Below are 14,191 nucleotides of genomic sequence, written 5' to 3'. Positions count from 1 at the left end.
TCAAATAAAATATGAATATTAGATGAAATGCTAAAAATAATAATAAAAAAAACTTTAAAATAGAAAATGTTACTGAATTAACTGAAGTAAGGGATTGTTCACCCAAAAATGAAAACTCTGTCCTCATTCACTTATTTCCAAAACTGTATGAGTTTCTTTCTTCTGCTGAACATAAAAGAAGAAGGTTGGTAAGCAAACAGTTGATGGTAACCATTGACTTTCTATTGTATGGAAAAAAAATACTGTGGAAGTCAATGGCTACCGTCACCTTTTTGGTTACCAACAATCTTAAAAATATCTTCTTTTGTGTTCAGCTTAATAAAGAAACTCATACAGATTTGCAACAAGTGGAGGGTGTGTAAATGGCAATTTTCATTTTTGTGTGAACTATCCCTTTAATGTTGAAATATTAAAATGAGTAAGACTAACACTGAAATTAAAATAAATAATAGCTTAATATAAATATTTACAAAAACAAACAAAAATGAATGAAAATGGAACACACGGACAGACAAACATAAAACAACTAAAGCAAAACAATTAAAAAAGGCTAATTCAAAATAGTATATAAATAATACTATAATAACACTGAATGACTGTTCAGGGACTCTCACCTTCGCTGTAGCATCTCTCTGGTCCAGCAGTCTCAGCTGGATGAGGACGGGCACATCTTTGGGCTCAGGAGGGAGTTCAGAGTCCTGTTCCACACAAGCACACACACTTTCAGAATCAACTGACAAACAGATTAATAATTCCATCCATTATTTGTAGATATTGTTTAGAAGCACACTGGGAAAATCTATGTTTCAGATGCACTTTGGGGTGTAGACGGCTCTATAACTGGTGCTATAGGTAACAAGATATAGATGTGTTATTACCTTTATGTTTGTAACACCGAGAGGCATGCTCCAGCCATGGAGCTGGTTTTTACCCAGAGTACCCCACACGTGAGAACGGATCTCCCTGTACAACTCTCTTTTCCTTAACCTGGGAGATGGAGAACTTCTGCACAAGAAAATAATAATTCATTATTTGAACAAACTGTTCATTATTTGAACAAACTGCAAAAAGCACAAGAAACTGAGGATATGTGTGTGTGTGTATATAGTCTCTCTAACACGCACTGTTGTTCAAAAGTTTGGGTCAGTAAATTAAAATTATTAAAAGTGACAGTAAAGACTTTTATAATGTTAAAAAATAGAATATTCAGAGAAATGCTGTTCCTTTAAACTTTCTATTCTTTAAAGAATCTGTAAAAAAATCTATCAAAATATAAATGTATCAAACGTAAATGTATTTGGCAGCAAAACTTTTTAACAGTTATAATAATTTCAGCATTTTAGAATTATTTCTGAATGATCTTGTGACATTGAAGACTGAAGTAATGGCTGCTGAAAATTCAGCTTTGCCATCACAGGAATAAATTACATTTGAAAATATGTTAACATAAAACAGTTATTATTTTATAATATTATTGTTTTACTATATTTTTATCAAATAAATGCATCCTTGGTGAGCACAAAAGACATCTTTCAAAAACAATAACAGATCTTACCATTTTTGAATCGTAGTGTATATTTGAGTGAATGACATTTCTATTAATTGGTGTATAATATTTAAATAAATTTACATTAAAATACATTAAAAATGCAAATAACACATATAATGCATTGAATACATCTCTTCTGTAATTATAATGTATTTAATTTCTAAATTATTATTCATTTTGTTATTTTTTTCTGGGGCATAAAATCAAAAATGTAACAGTGTAAAAAAACATTTCAAAAGTCCTTCACTGATTATTAAAGGGGTCATATGATGCGATTTCAATTTTTCCTTTCTCTTTGGAGTGTTACAAGCTCTTGGTGCATAAAGAAGATCTGTAAAGTTGCAAAGACTAAAGTCTCAAATCCAAAGGGATATTCTTTATCAAAGTTAAGACTCTGCCACGCCCCCCTAAAACGGCTCGTTCTAACACGCCCCCACATACCTACGTCACGATCTGGGAAAATTTGCATAACGCCCATTACACCAAATACACAAAATAATGTTCTTTTTAGCAGCATCATATGACCCCTTTAATATCTGAGGTCAATAGAGCGACCTCTATGCAGAATAGTGCAACCAACATGCAGGAAAAAAGCTTAAAACAGGAAATGATAGACAGCCTCATGACTGTGTGTCAAGTTTCAAAAATATCTGATTTTTTTTAAGGCAACTTAAAATTTTCTTCTAAATCAAATAAAGTTTTTAAGAACCATATAAAACTAACATGAATACAAAGAGTACATTTATAAGAACTTGGCACTAGGGATGTTCATTTCGGTTATTTTTCCTAACCTTGCTACCTTGACAATGCAGCCTGTTCATTATCATAATAAAATACAGTCAGTCAAACATATGGGGGGAAAAAACACACTGCTCAGTTTAAATATGTAGTAGAATCTGTGCCGTTAAGTGTTATCACAGTACCGCCGTGATGTCATGCAAAACATTTTGTTTTACGTGGATATTGGAACGCCAGTGAAGTACATAGGCCTAATAAATAATATTTTGGCATTCAAATACATCGCGAATACGGAAACATTTGATTTTGTGTCGAATGAGAGACCCAACGTTGGTTTCAGTTTCGTTTTAGCCTAAATTAATTCGTTTTGGCTTGCCGTTTATATCCTAGCTATAGCTTCTTATATTTTTAATTCTTGTTCTTTTCTAAATACTGTTAATTGAAAGGCTTTGTTGTGGAGTGAGGGGAACTAAAATAGCCTAGCTATGTTTACAGTGTTTATTATAATGTTTGTAAACATTTCGCGTCGGCATTAGGCCTATTTCTGAATGAAATAATACAATTCGACTCATACGCGACTTGTTTTTTTTTTCTCTAAAAAACAATTTTTTATACGCGTAGCGTAGGCTATTTTAACCACGCAGCAAATCTTTTTAAATATTTTGATAAATTACTGGAAAAATAAATAAATAAATGACTTTTTAAACCATTTAACTGATTGTATTAATCGGTCAAAATTCTATACGGTCGGTTAACGATTAACCGGTTAAAATGAACATCCCTACTTGGCACATGTTCAAACTAGACTTTTTCATATCATGAACGCAAAATGTCAATGACCCACAAGTCATTTATTGATGAATCAACAAATCAGGTCTTAGAGACCTGAAATCCCCATATCATGTAACACTATAATACAAAGGAAAATAACTATCATGACTATCAATTAGCAGGTATTTAAAACTACTAATGCAAGAGGACTCACTCTGTTTGGGGTGATTTTGTAGAGAGTTGCTGTGGAGACCCCACTGGTGTTTGTGCAGAAACTGGTGTGGGAGAGATGGTTAAAGCAACAGCTGTGGCTGGTGCTAACTGACCCTTTGTCAAACCTAGAAAACGATTAAACCTGCAAGAAAAAAAAAAAGAGGTTCACAGCAGGAAATACCATGCACCAACTCACTGTTAGAGACTAGTTGTACAGTATATACAGTAACCTCACCTGCTCCAGACACTACCCTTCCCTTCCACAGGGGGGCACTCTTCTTTTGTAACTCTAGAGGAGGACAGAATACATAAATCAGTGTGTATACTACAATTTTACATGTTCTGTGTTTAATAAAAGTGGTATTTGGTTGTGCAGAAGTCACAATCCTAGGGTGCTGTGGGTATCTGCCACAATGTGGTTGCTCAGGTGTGAGAGATTTCTCTGGGAAGTTATTTACTGGCTTCATTCAAAGAAGCAAATATACAGACAAGCCACATGATTTGTTGCATCATTAATACCCATAATGCTCCACTTACGATGAAGGTGAACAGATCAGTCAGCATACCGTTCTGAACATTTCTATTGAAGACTAAGATTTGCATCCTGGGAGAGGGAATTTAACACACCTCTGAAGCTGAGCACGCCGCACAGCTTCCTGCAGTTCGAACAGTCGCTCTTTGTACTGATTCTTCTCCATGACCACCCGGGCCATTTCAGAACGAGAGAAGCGACGGAGGGAGGTAGGTAGCGAGGCCTGGAGAGAGCAAGAGAGAACGAGGCAGCAACTAGTGACTGATTTCAATGTTTCTAAGAAATAGAGGACAGTATAATTTCCAGAATAGTGATGTCCATAAACATTTCTGAAATCTATCACAGACTTACATCAGGGTCCTCTGACTGGATTGTCTCAAGCTCTTTTCGTAACCTGTTTTAAAATATAAAAAGCCATTTCATAAAAAACATACATAACAAAACAAGCAAAACACAAACTGTTCCCTATTCATTTGAACCATTAAAAGTAATAAAACAGATAAAAATTACTATTCAAGAGCTTTGGTTCAGTAAGTTTTTTGGAGAAATCATTACTTTTATTCAGCAGGGACACATTAAAGTGATCAAATGTAACTGTAAAGACAGTTTAAATTTTTTTTACTTCAAATAAATGCTGTTTCTTTTGAACTTTCTATTCACCAAAGAATGAAACAAATGTGTAGTTTCCACAAAAATATTAATCATCATGAATGTTTTCAACATGATGATAAGAAATGTTTCCTGAGCACCAAATCAGCATATTAGAATGATTTCTGATTTCTGCTATTACATCACAGAAATACATTCATTTTAAAATGTATGAAAATAGAAAACAGTTATTTTAAAATTTTAATATTTCATAATTTTTCTGTTTTTTGATCATATACCTATACCAGATTTTAAATGGTACTGTACATATTTTTCTTAATCTCAATCCTATTACATTTTCATCATTCTTAGTTCCTGAAAATACTAAGCAGTGTCATTGATTTTTGAGTTTGACTTTAAACTGTCATTTCTAATGTAAGTATTTACTAAACTGCTGAAACTGAAATAAGTTGAGGTAAATACCGCTTGATTTCATCCTCCATCTCTTTGGTTTTTCCTTCCAGTCGGCTGATGGTTTCACGGCAAGAATCAAGTTCCATATTCAGGCCAGATCTCTCACTGGTCAGCTCCTCAACACGGGATATAAGGGCCTTACGAGCAGTATCCACCATTTCACTGAGACAGAGACAATGACAGGGATACACACATGAATAGAGACACAGATAGAGGAAAAAACTGAATGGTTAACACATTAACCATTGATTGATAAGAAAAGCTGTATTCTATCTTACTGAGTGTGTTTTAGTTCCTCATATTGAGAAAGAATCTGCTCGAACTGGTCTGTGCTATCTGCAAACCAAACCAAAACACAGAGATTCAACCACACACATATTTAGACAGTGATGGATCTATAGTAAAGTAAAGCATAATGTAAAGTCAGTTGGTTATTAGTGCTAAATAAACCCATTAAAATAAACAAGGGGTTTTGAAATTATCCTGAAATGGTTTATTTTACAAAAAATAACCAGCTGACTGTACATTTTAATGCTTATTACAAGGCCATACCAAAAAAATAAATAAATGAATGGACATGAAATATTAGCTTGGGGTGAAATTATTTTATTATATGAAAAGAAAGGGGCGACGGAGTGATACGTGAAACTAGCACAGTGTAGGAGAGCAACGGTCAAATTTACAGTTTAGTGGTCACTATACAAAAATATTTGAATGCTGCAATTGACCAATCAGAATCAAGTGTTCCAGAGAGCTGCATAATAAACGCATTTAGCGTTTTTCTGTTGTTGCAGCCTGAAGTAACATGATTTAAATGAAAACATTTTTGTTTGTGGTTAATAGGATTGATGCTGTTTTCCCTGTCTGCAATTGAAATTTTCTTCTAAACAACACACATACATTCAAATTAAACACATGATCGTACCTCTGACACTGGCCCCCTGGTCGACGTTCTCTACATATTCCCTGCTGAGTTCAGATAACTCTGAAAACACAGAGTCTGTATTTCTCAACTCCCACTCCAAGCAATCAGAGTCATTATCCGTCTCTTCCTCCTCCTTCGTTTTTTCTCCATCTATCACCTTCTGGTCTTTATCCACCTCTCTCTTATCCTCCTGTGCTTGTTTCATTTCATCAAACAAACTAGAGTTGAATTCAGAAGTTGCTGTCTTTGAACAAACAGGGGACCTGGAGAGAGCAAAAGAGAGAGAGAGAGAGAGAGAGAGGAACGAAAAGACAGATAAAAAAAGATAACATGTTTATGGGAAATAGATTAATTATTTGTATAAGAGAAATACAATCAAATATCATCAAATAATAACTCAGATTGTGTTTCTTCTCGTGTTTCCATGAAGGAAAAAATGACAATGAATCATCTAACATGACTTAAAAATAAACCAAATAAAAGAACATCAACAGGATGTTACACGCATTAAGAGATACAAACTCGCACTCACTTCCTGGACTCAGTAAGAGAAAAAGTGCAAGATAAAAAAGAAAGAAAAGAAAGTCAGAAAGCACCTTTACAGTATAAAAAACAACTGTTTTCTATTATAATATATTTTAAAATGTAATTTTTCCTGTGATAGCAAAGCTGAATTTTCATATACATTATATTCAACATTGTCAAAACTGCAACAGTCTAGGACAAAACAATGAGATGTTACGGCCCCTCTTTATTAATTTATGTACCTTGTTTCAATAAAGCCCTTCAAATGAGCCAGCTCAGGGGTGGAGCTTATGATGCCACTGATAAAGGACGGATCATTATTATGGTTAACTTCAGCATCTGTCACTTTGCTGTTGTTGGTATCGATCATTTCTGACGCAGTGGAATCAGGGGCACTGGCAGCTTTTGGATCATGCTGCGAAATAAAAAGGGTAAAAAAGATGATGTTGTGAAAGTACAGATATTAATTGTTTTATAGTAGACATTAATGTAAAAATATGCAAAGTACTGTTTGGAGAAAACATAGTTTGCCTCCGCTGAATTACAAATAAATGAACCTCTTCAGTGGAGGTGTCCGTTTCTGCTTCTGAATGTTTGCTGTGCACATGATTCCTGCAAACAAAGAGAATTTCCTGCTGACACATAACAACACTGTAATTTTTAACTTCTCAAATGCACGGGAAATCATAGTCTTTTTTGCAAATCATGCTAAGCAAGAAATGTGTACCACATTGTGGGATTCCATTACCCCTCAGCTCAACTCAAGAAAGGGGAAGTGTGTGTTACCTAAAAGTGAAGGCTTCACTCTCCCACTCCTTTTTTTTTTCCAGCAGATCTCGGTGTGTCAGTACTAACTAGATATTAAAAGAGAAGATTTTAAAAATATATTTTAGAAAGAGAAATTTAAAGTAACCACCAAGCTAAAACAGATGCACAGACTTGAGAGATGACAGACCTTGTTATGTGTGTGTTTGATTGAGTTCAGCTCTCGTGTCAGATTTGCTTTCTGCTCCTCCAAAGCCATCACTACAAATAAAAGACAATGGTTACATACTTAAAATATACATTTATATAGACCATGCCAATGTGTCACCAATCTAGACAGGCGGACAGAGGGCAGAAGGGTGAAAGGTTTTATTCGGAGAGTAAACTCACATTGATCAGCTTGTTCCCTGGCTTTCTTCTCCAGCTCTCTTTCTCTCCTTTCTCTCTCCTTTTCTCTTGCACGCATTGCCCTCCTCTCTTGCTCAAACTGGTCATCCAACTCCAAATAGCGCTGATGGTATGTAGACAAGTTTAATTTTTAAAAAGTTTTTACATTTAAAAGGTACAACTTTGTCATTTCCTTTCTAATTACAAAAGTTCTGCACAATGAAATACATAATAAATATGTTTAAAATCATGCACACTCACATGAGATGACATCAGTTAAGATACAGTGCCGTGAAAAGGTTTTTGCCCCCTTCCTGTTTTTTTTGTTGCTTCAAAGGGTGGCACAACCAGTTATTATATTTAGGGGGCAATTACTTTTTCACGTAGTGCCAGGCAGGTTTGGACAGCTTTTTTCCCTTAATAAATGAAATCATAATTTCAAAACTGCAGTTTGTATTTACTCAGGTTATCTTTGTGTAATATTAAAATTTGTTTGATGATCTGAATCTTTTAAGTGTGACAAATATGCAAACAATTAAAAACAGGAAGGGGGCAAAAACTTTTAGACACCACTGTATATTATTCATGGTTGACTGCGAATTGTGCAAAATGTATATTTATTTAATAATAATATTTTTTTTAATTATTATTATTGTTAAACTCAATGTAGTTGAATTAATAGGATGTGAATTAATTAATAATTACAAATTAATAATGAAATATTATAATGGATATGAAAAAAAACAATGTGACCAATTTGAACAGAACTTATCCAGCCAGTCACAAATAGCTTTATTATGTTTATGGAGTATTAAGCTTCGCATAAACCGATAATTCTTCAGGACCAAGGGCCATGAACCCTCTGCCTAAGGGTGTCAATATAAAATCCAAAACTACAGTACTGTAATATAGAGCACCTGAGTTCACGTTTAAAGTTGAAAAAAAATAAAGCTTAAACTGTAAATAATTTTTTTAATAATTACATTTAAAAGGTTAAAAGGTCACAAAAGACCTTCAATTCTTCCTTCACACAGTTGTCTCTCACCTCTTGGCTCTCTCTCCTCAGGATTTTCTCATTCTGATACCTCTCCAGCAGTTCTTCTCTCTCTGCTTTCTCTCTCTCTACCTCCTCCTCTCTCTCTCTCAGCTGAGCCCTGCAGCTCGCCAGTCCTTCCAGAACCCAGACGAGGATGGGCAGCAGGGACTCCACCACACCAGCTCCATGAGTCTCCACCACCGACTACAAAGAAACAGTCGGAATCGTATTTGTTTGCAGCGGTGTTCCCCCAACACATTTAATGCTCTTATCTTAGTGGGCAGCTGCACTCACAGGAAGAGCGATACTTATGACTTGTGCTTATAAAGGGGAAAAATACTACGGTTCACTTCCCTTACGAAAAGTCAGCAAAACATCTGCTCTCTGAACTTAACACTTGTGAAAAGTGGCAAATGATAAAAATGCCTCTAAAGGTCCTGTTTACACCGAGAACAACAATGTTCTGTTTATTATGTATCTGTATCTGCAAACTTTAAATGCTCGAGCTCCTTGAAGTCGAGCGGATTCTGACTGTCAATGTTTTTATCATTCATCAGCTGGAAAAAGAGTTCTGAAAGTGATTCCAACAATCGGTCATTATCGTTATAGTTGTGGTGTGAATTTCCCTATTCTCACAGAATTAGAACGATTTTTAAACCTATCGTTCTCATGATATTTATCATCCTTGGTGTGAACAGGCCTTAAAAGTTATTTTAATTGGTGGGTGAATAAAGGTGGATACTCTTAATTGGTTACCTGCAGCTCCGAATACAGTTTCCCCGCCTCCTCGCTCACAATATCTGGATCCAGCTCCAGTTCTCCACTTCCACAAAGAGCACTTTCACCATAATCCATGTTTCACAGCTCTCTGTTCTCTGGCTGGCTTATTTAATGTCACTATAATTTGAATGTACCCCCAGTCTTGCTGTTGAACTTTGCTATTCAACCCAAACCTCTTCCTTTTTATCACACTGTTTTCACTACCTTAAAATGGTTTCAGCGTGTACCAAAACAAGCATGTGCATCTACTGAAATATCTCTTCTTGTCCCTATAAATATCTACCTGAGAAGCAGAACTATTTTCTTAAGCCACATGGTATTTCCAGTTAATTCCTCCTCTTCCATGCTTCTCGTTTTCTGTTTCACATTCATTTTCAAAAACTAAACTGACTGAAGTCATCGGAGTTAGTCGGCACAGCTCATGTCTGGAGGTGTTTTGGTGTCCATTCTGGTGGAATACAAAGGGTAGTAACATGCGTTAGTACAAACCATTTTGAACAACTTGTCATTTATGCACTATTAATACCCCACATTGACAGCAAGACTACATGGACTATTCAAGTGAACCATAAAATGGGGCAACCAGTTACACAACCTAAAATATATTTCTCTAATACATTTACATAAATGTTAACAGAAATCTCGTCCATCTTCATGATCAACTACTCCAAAACGTGTTAGCCTCAACTGTTTGGTTGCAGTTTTAGATCTAATGTTGTAAAATCATACAACTTAACTTTTGTTATTAAATTGTCTGTAGCTCACCCAAATATGCTTGTTTTTTATATAGATATGTAAATACATTTTTTATATTCTTTGTCTAGTTCAGCCTAAATAGTGAACAAGCTAGTGAATAAATTATTTAAACGACTAAAATAAAAACAACGTCAAGCAAATGTGTGCACATACTGTATGCACGCATATATAAGCACGCACACACATTTATAGCCCCATAAAGGCACACACGTCTCTCAGACTCAAAGAAACATTACCGCATGAATAGAAAGTACAAAAATAAACTTTAATATTCAACAGAAAGGCAAATAAACTTTGCGTGACGTCGGCAAACACCTTGAACGCAGTCTGCCTGTTCCTGCATTGACACTTGGTCTTTTAGCGGTACATTTCACCAGTAAACGATTATTTATTGTGATTATAGCATATTTATCAACTCACCTTTACATATTAGTGAGGCTCGGACACCATGTCTATAAATTCATGCGGATGAAATTCAAGTCCTTCGCTTTAGAAGCGATATCAATTACTCTAAACAGGTTAAAGAAGGAGGCGCGGTTAGAGCGTCAGCAGTTTGAGTGACGTTAGTCTGGACCTATCAAAAAGAAGATCGCTGAATAAGAACCAATTATTATGCAGAAGGGACGGGAGATGGGCGGGGTTTCTCCGACGAGAAATGAAAACTTTCCTGAAACTTGAACGTTGACACGTGATGGCTTATCATGTGACTTCTGGGTAGAAAAACACACCTGGCTAAATACTTCACATTCCAGTGTGTGTTTGAGAGGTTTTAGAAAATCAAAGGTTGAACGGTTTTATCTTGACCGAGTTTACCACCGTTAGCTTTTAGGTTTGCGTTCATGTTTATTCTGACCTGCGACGCTCCACAGGCAGCGACTCACCGACACACTGTCAGATTTCCCCCGCTGCTGTTTGACAGAGGAGAGGAAACCGAAAGAGATCTTCTGCTGCGGGCACCGACTCAACTCAAGAATAATGGGCACACTGGACGAATACGGTACACTGGCAACAACGTTATAATTTTAAAATGATCTCTTGAATTATATTACATTCATTGTAGTAAAAAGTTTCATTGTTTTATCATAATTAATGCCAAAAATGCAATATTTTGTCATGAAATTTTCTCATTTTATATTTGTTTGTGCTAACTGCATTTGTCAAGCTAAAACCTTTACCTATTTTGTTGCAAATTTTTTTTTAAATAAAATATAAATCTTTAATTTATTGGATTTAATTTATTTTAACTTTAAATGTTATGCATTTTGTCTATATTTAATTTAAATGTTTTTTTTTTTTTTTATGTATATGTGTGTAATATTGTAAAGTCAAAACCAATACAGGTATAAAACTGTATTTAGACATTCCTCATATTTGGTAACAATTTTTTCAAAGATGGCAATCCCATGGAAAATAAGTAAAAAAATAAACCAGCCTAAAGAATAACAATATAAGCGTCAAATCGACAATTGTTTAATTATTTAAATATTCGAGCATCAACAATTATGGAATCACACATTAATTTGTCTGTAATTGCTTAAATGCGATTATAGGTCCATCCTAGTTACTGTATATTTAGAGCAACTGCATTTTTAACTGTATTTAATCTATATTTAGAGGACATAAAGAAATGATGATGGTAATGATATTGTTATTATATGCAGTTTTATAAAGTGGCATGTTCCATTAATAAGAAAACCTTCTCAGTGAAGTGAAATTAAATGGCTGAGAATTATATCACAAAATAAATTCTGTGTATAGCAGTCTTATTTAAACAGATAAAGCTATAGTGACATTATATTGGTTCTCAACATCAGTGTCAACATATTTGAACGCTAAACCAGACTTATCTGTTGATGCAGAGAACCATTAATTCCCCGAAACAGAATGGTAAAAATGGTTGATGCTTTTCAATTCCCAAAAGGTAAAATTGCAAACCTAAATTAGTGATATTTAACATCTCATTTAGAACAATAAATCATTGTCAGACTTCCATGTCTCGGGTCGCATCCTGCCCCACTTCCCATAAAGACAAGGGAGTTTGTGATTGGCTCTCATCACAGCCACACTGGTGCAGGAGTCGGGCTTTCTGATGAGCTCACACCACTCAGGATAATCTACTGCTAGGGAGTAACTGTCAGGGTGAGAAAACACACACTGAATATGTGCAGGTTAGTGGGTAGATTTGCCCCAACACATGCAAACAGCTTGGAAAGTTCAACAGTGTATAGATTTAAAAAATAACTTCCTGTAGGCTCAGAAGTGCAGACTTACTGATCGCAGCAGCCCACCCCGAAGGGCTCCATACACACACACTGGTAGCAGTCTTTAGTAATCCAACTCTCGCCAATGCCGAAGACCTGTCCTTGATATTCACAGGTGCCTAAAAATAGCACAAAGACATACAGTTTATGTATTTAGACATTAGTGCCACACAAATAAAGTAAGGCCATTTATTTTAAGTGCGGTGATGTACCTTTGGTGTTGAATGTGCACTCTCCGGCTCTGTTCACTGATAGAGTTGGAGCAAGTGCGTTTAGCAGACAGGCTGCGATCAGCAGTATATGACCAGTGGGGACATTTGAACCCATCTGTAAAAATCCAGCTCTTCAATTATTATTTAGCCTTTATTACTTATCATTTGGAGAGAACAATACGTTTGTATGCAGCACTTGGTTTCAAAGCTTTGTTTAAATCTTGTGGATTTCAGTTTTCATCATCAATGAGCTGTAATTCTAACTGTTTTGAGCATCACAGTATTTCCACAGCATTCATGTATGATGTTAATCAAAAAGAATATATGATACATTCATAACTGGCTGTTTCTTTCATCTCTCTCGAAATATAGCAATGGTACATTTTTTACTTGGTAACTAAATGTTTTGTTAAAATTTGATCGAGAATTGATAACGTTTTATTAAACCGTCAGCAAAAACAATATATTTTTTACCTTTGAATCTTGTTTTTTGGTATTGCGGTGTTCTTATTATTTTACAGTAAAACTTATTATAGCTTGTAGTAAAACATTATTTTGATTTATTACTGTAGTTATTGCTTTAGATCATTTATATTACTTATTAATATATTTATAAAAAATAATTATTTTTTTCATTATATATCTTTATTTGTATCTTTTTTTCCTGACAGACTAACTGAACGATCCCTAAATTAAGACATATTCAGATACTGTATGTAAAAAGAAAATGTAAGACTTTATAAAAGGAAATAAAGATTTTACCTTTCCCCGTGAATCTTGTATAGCGATCTTTTCTGGGGTTTGGTTCTCCTGTGGTTTCCTGAAGAGTCTCTTGAGTTTTATTGTGATGATGCTCCATGATCTCTGATATTTATACTGTACTTCTGCGCAATTGACCCTCCTACTTGACCATAACACACATAGATAAATATGATGTTATGCATTTTTACACAAAGCTGTTACTTTTAATTGAAGTTAATTTAATTTATGTTGCTTCAAGAAACAATGCATATTATTGTTGTGTTTTCGTGCACAGATAATAATAAACTAGACGTTGCATGCAGCAATGGAGGTTTAAGAGTAAAGGCATTTTCAATTAGTTAAACAAGTCAAATAAAAAAATGAAAGTTAAATTGTGCACATGAACACATTTAACAAAAAAAACAAGCTTGTTAAAAATGGTATGACAATATTTACTCGGTGTCAAAATGGATATTTATGCAGTCTTATTGATGTAATCGCGTATGCAATTACACTAATCTGTGTGTTAATAAATACACTGTGCACACTGTGCTGAAAATGCCAATCGCATGAATACATCCTTGATGTCCTATTTTTGGCCCTTCAAGCTATACTCATTTTTTGTACATGAGCAGTGAATTAGAACAAGATTATAAAATTGAGCTTTGTGTGTATCAATAACAAGTACTTGCACAGATCCTTTTCTGACAACCTCATCCACTTCTGTTGTGTTCAGGGTTATATTGACTATGCATTTATGTATATATTCAGGGTTAAAATTTAGTTTTTAAAATTTAAAAAATAGCGAAAACACAAAGACATTTTGGGACCATTTTAAAATTACTTATGTAAAAATATTATGCTAGATAAAATTTAAAATTAAAATTTTATGACATTTTATCTGTATAATTGGGTGTAATGCATCACCCCAAGATATA

At 34.7% G+C, this 14,191-nt stretch overlaps 2 protein-coding genes across 2 annotated transcripts in view; both read right to left on the bottom strand.

Annotated features, from left to right (window-relative positions):
• LOC107748717 (C-Jun-amino-terminal kinase-interacting protein 4) overlaps positions 1-10,875 on the bottom strand; it is a 16,370-nt gene extending 5,495 nt beyond the window's left edge. Inside the window, exons 1-18 of the mRNA XM_016563669.1 lie at positions 10,460-10,875; positions 9,567-9,731; positions 9,260-9,487; positions 8,513-8,707; positions 7,471-7,591; positions 7,271-7,341; positions 7,102-7,169; positions 6,873-6,927; positions 6,558-6,730; positions 5,791-6,053; positions 5,144-5,201; positions 4,875-5,027; positions 4,155-4,197; positions 3,899-4,026; positions 3,507-3,560; positions 3,273-3,413; positions 879-1,005; positions 615-698 (exon numbers count right to left, since the gene is read on the bottom strand). Coding sequence (XP_016419155.1) covers positions 615-698; positions 879-1,005; positions 3,273-3,413; positions 3,507-3,560; positions 3,899-4,026; positions 4,155-4,197; positions 4,875-5,027; positions 5,144-5,201; positions 5,791-6,053; positions 6,558-6,730; positions 6,873-6,927; positions 7,102-7,169; positions 7,271-7,341; positions 7,471-7,591; positions 8,513-8,707; positions 9,260-9,358 — 1,833 coding nt within the window. The 5' untranslated portion in view covers positions 9,359-9,487; positions 9,567-9,731; positions 10,460-10,875. The remainder of the gene's footprint in view (positions 1-614; positions 699-878; positions 1,006-3,272; positions 3,414-3,506; positions 3,561-3,898; positions 4,027-4,154; positions 4,198-4,874; positions 5,028-5,143; positions 5,202-5,790; positions 6,054-6,557; positions 6,731-6,872; positions 6,928-7,101; positions 7,170-7,270; positions 7,342-7,470; positions 7,592-8,512; positions 8,708-9,259; positions 9,488-9,566; positions 9,732-10,459) is intronic.
• On the bottom strand, positions 2,043-13,339 carry LOC107748751 (prostate-associated microseminoprotein-like). Its single transcript, XM_016563692.1, has 5 exons — positions 13,275-13,339; positions 12,513-12,627; positions 12,311-12,419; positions 11,904-12,170; positions 2,043-2,076 (listed from the first exon to the last, which is right to left on the bottom strand). The coding sequence occupies exons 2-4, from the start codon at positions 12,625-12,627 to the stop codon at positions 12,002-12,004; spliced, it is 393 nt and encodes a 130-aa protein (XP_016419178.1). The 5' UTR covers positions 13,275-13,339; the 3' UTR covers positions 2,043-2,076; positions 11,904-12,001.
• Positions 13,340-14,191: the final 852 nt, after the last annotated feature.

The sequence above is a fragment of the Sinocyclocheilus rhinocerous genome, unplaced genomic scaffold (genome assembly GCF_001515625.1).
Source record: "Sinocyclocheilus rhinocerous isolate Xijiao unplaced genomic scaffold, SAMN03320098_v1.1 scaffold491, whole genome shotgun sequence".
Lineage (NCBI taxonomy): Eukaryota > Metazoa > Chordata > Actinopteri > Cypriniformes > Cyprinidae > Sinocyclocheilus > Sinocyclocheilus rhinocerous.
The sequence above is the reverse complement of the archived record's forward strand: the minus strand, read 5'-3'. Positions and strand labels throughout refer to the sequence as shown.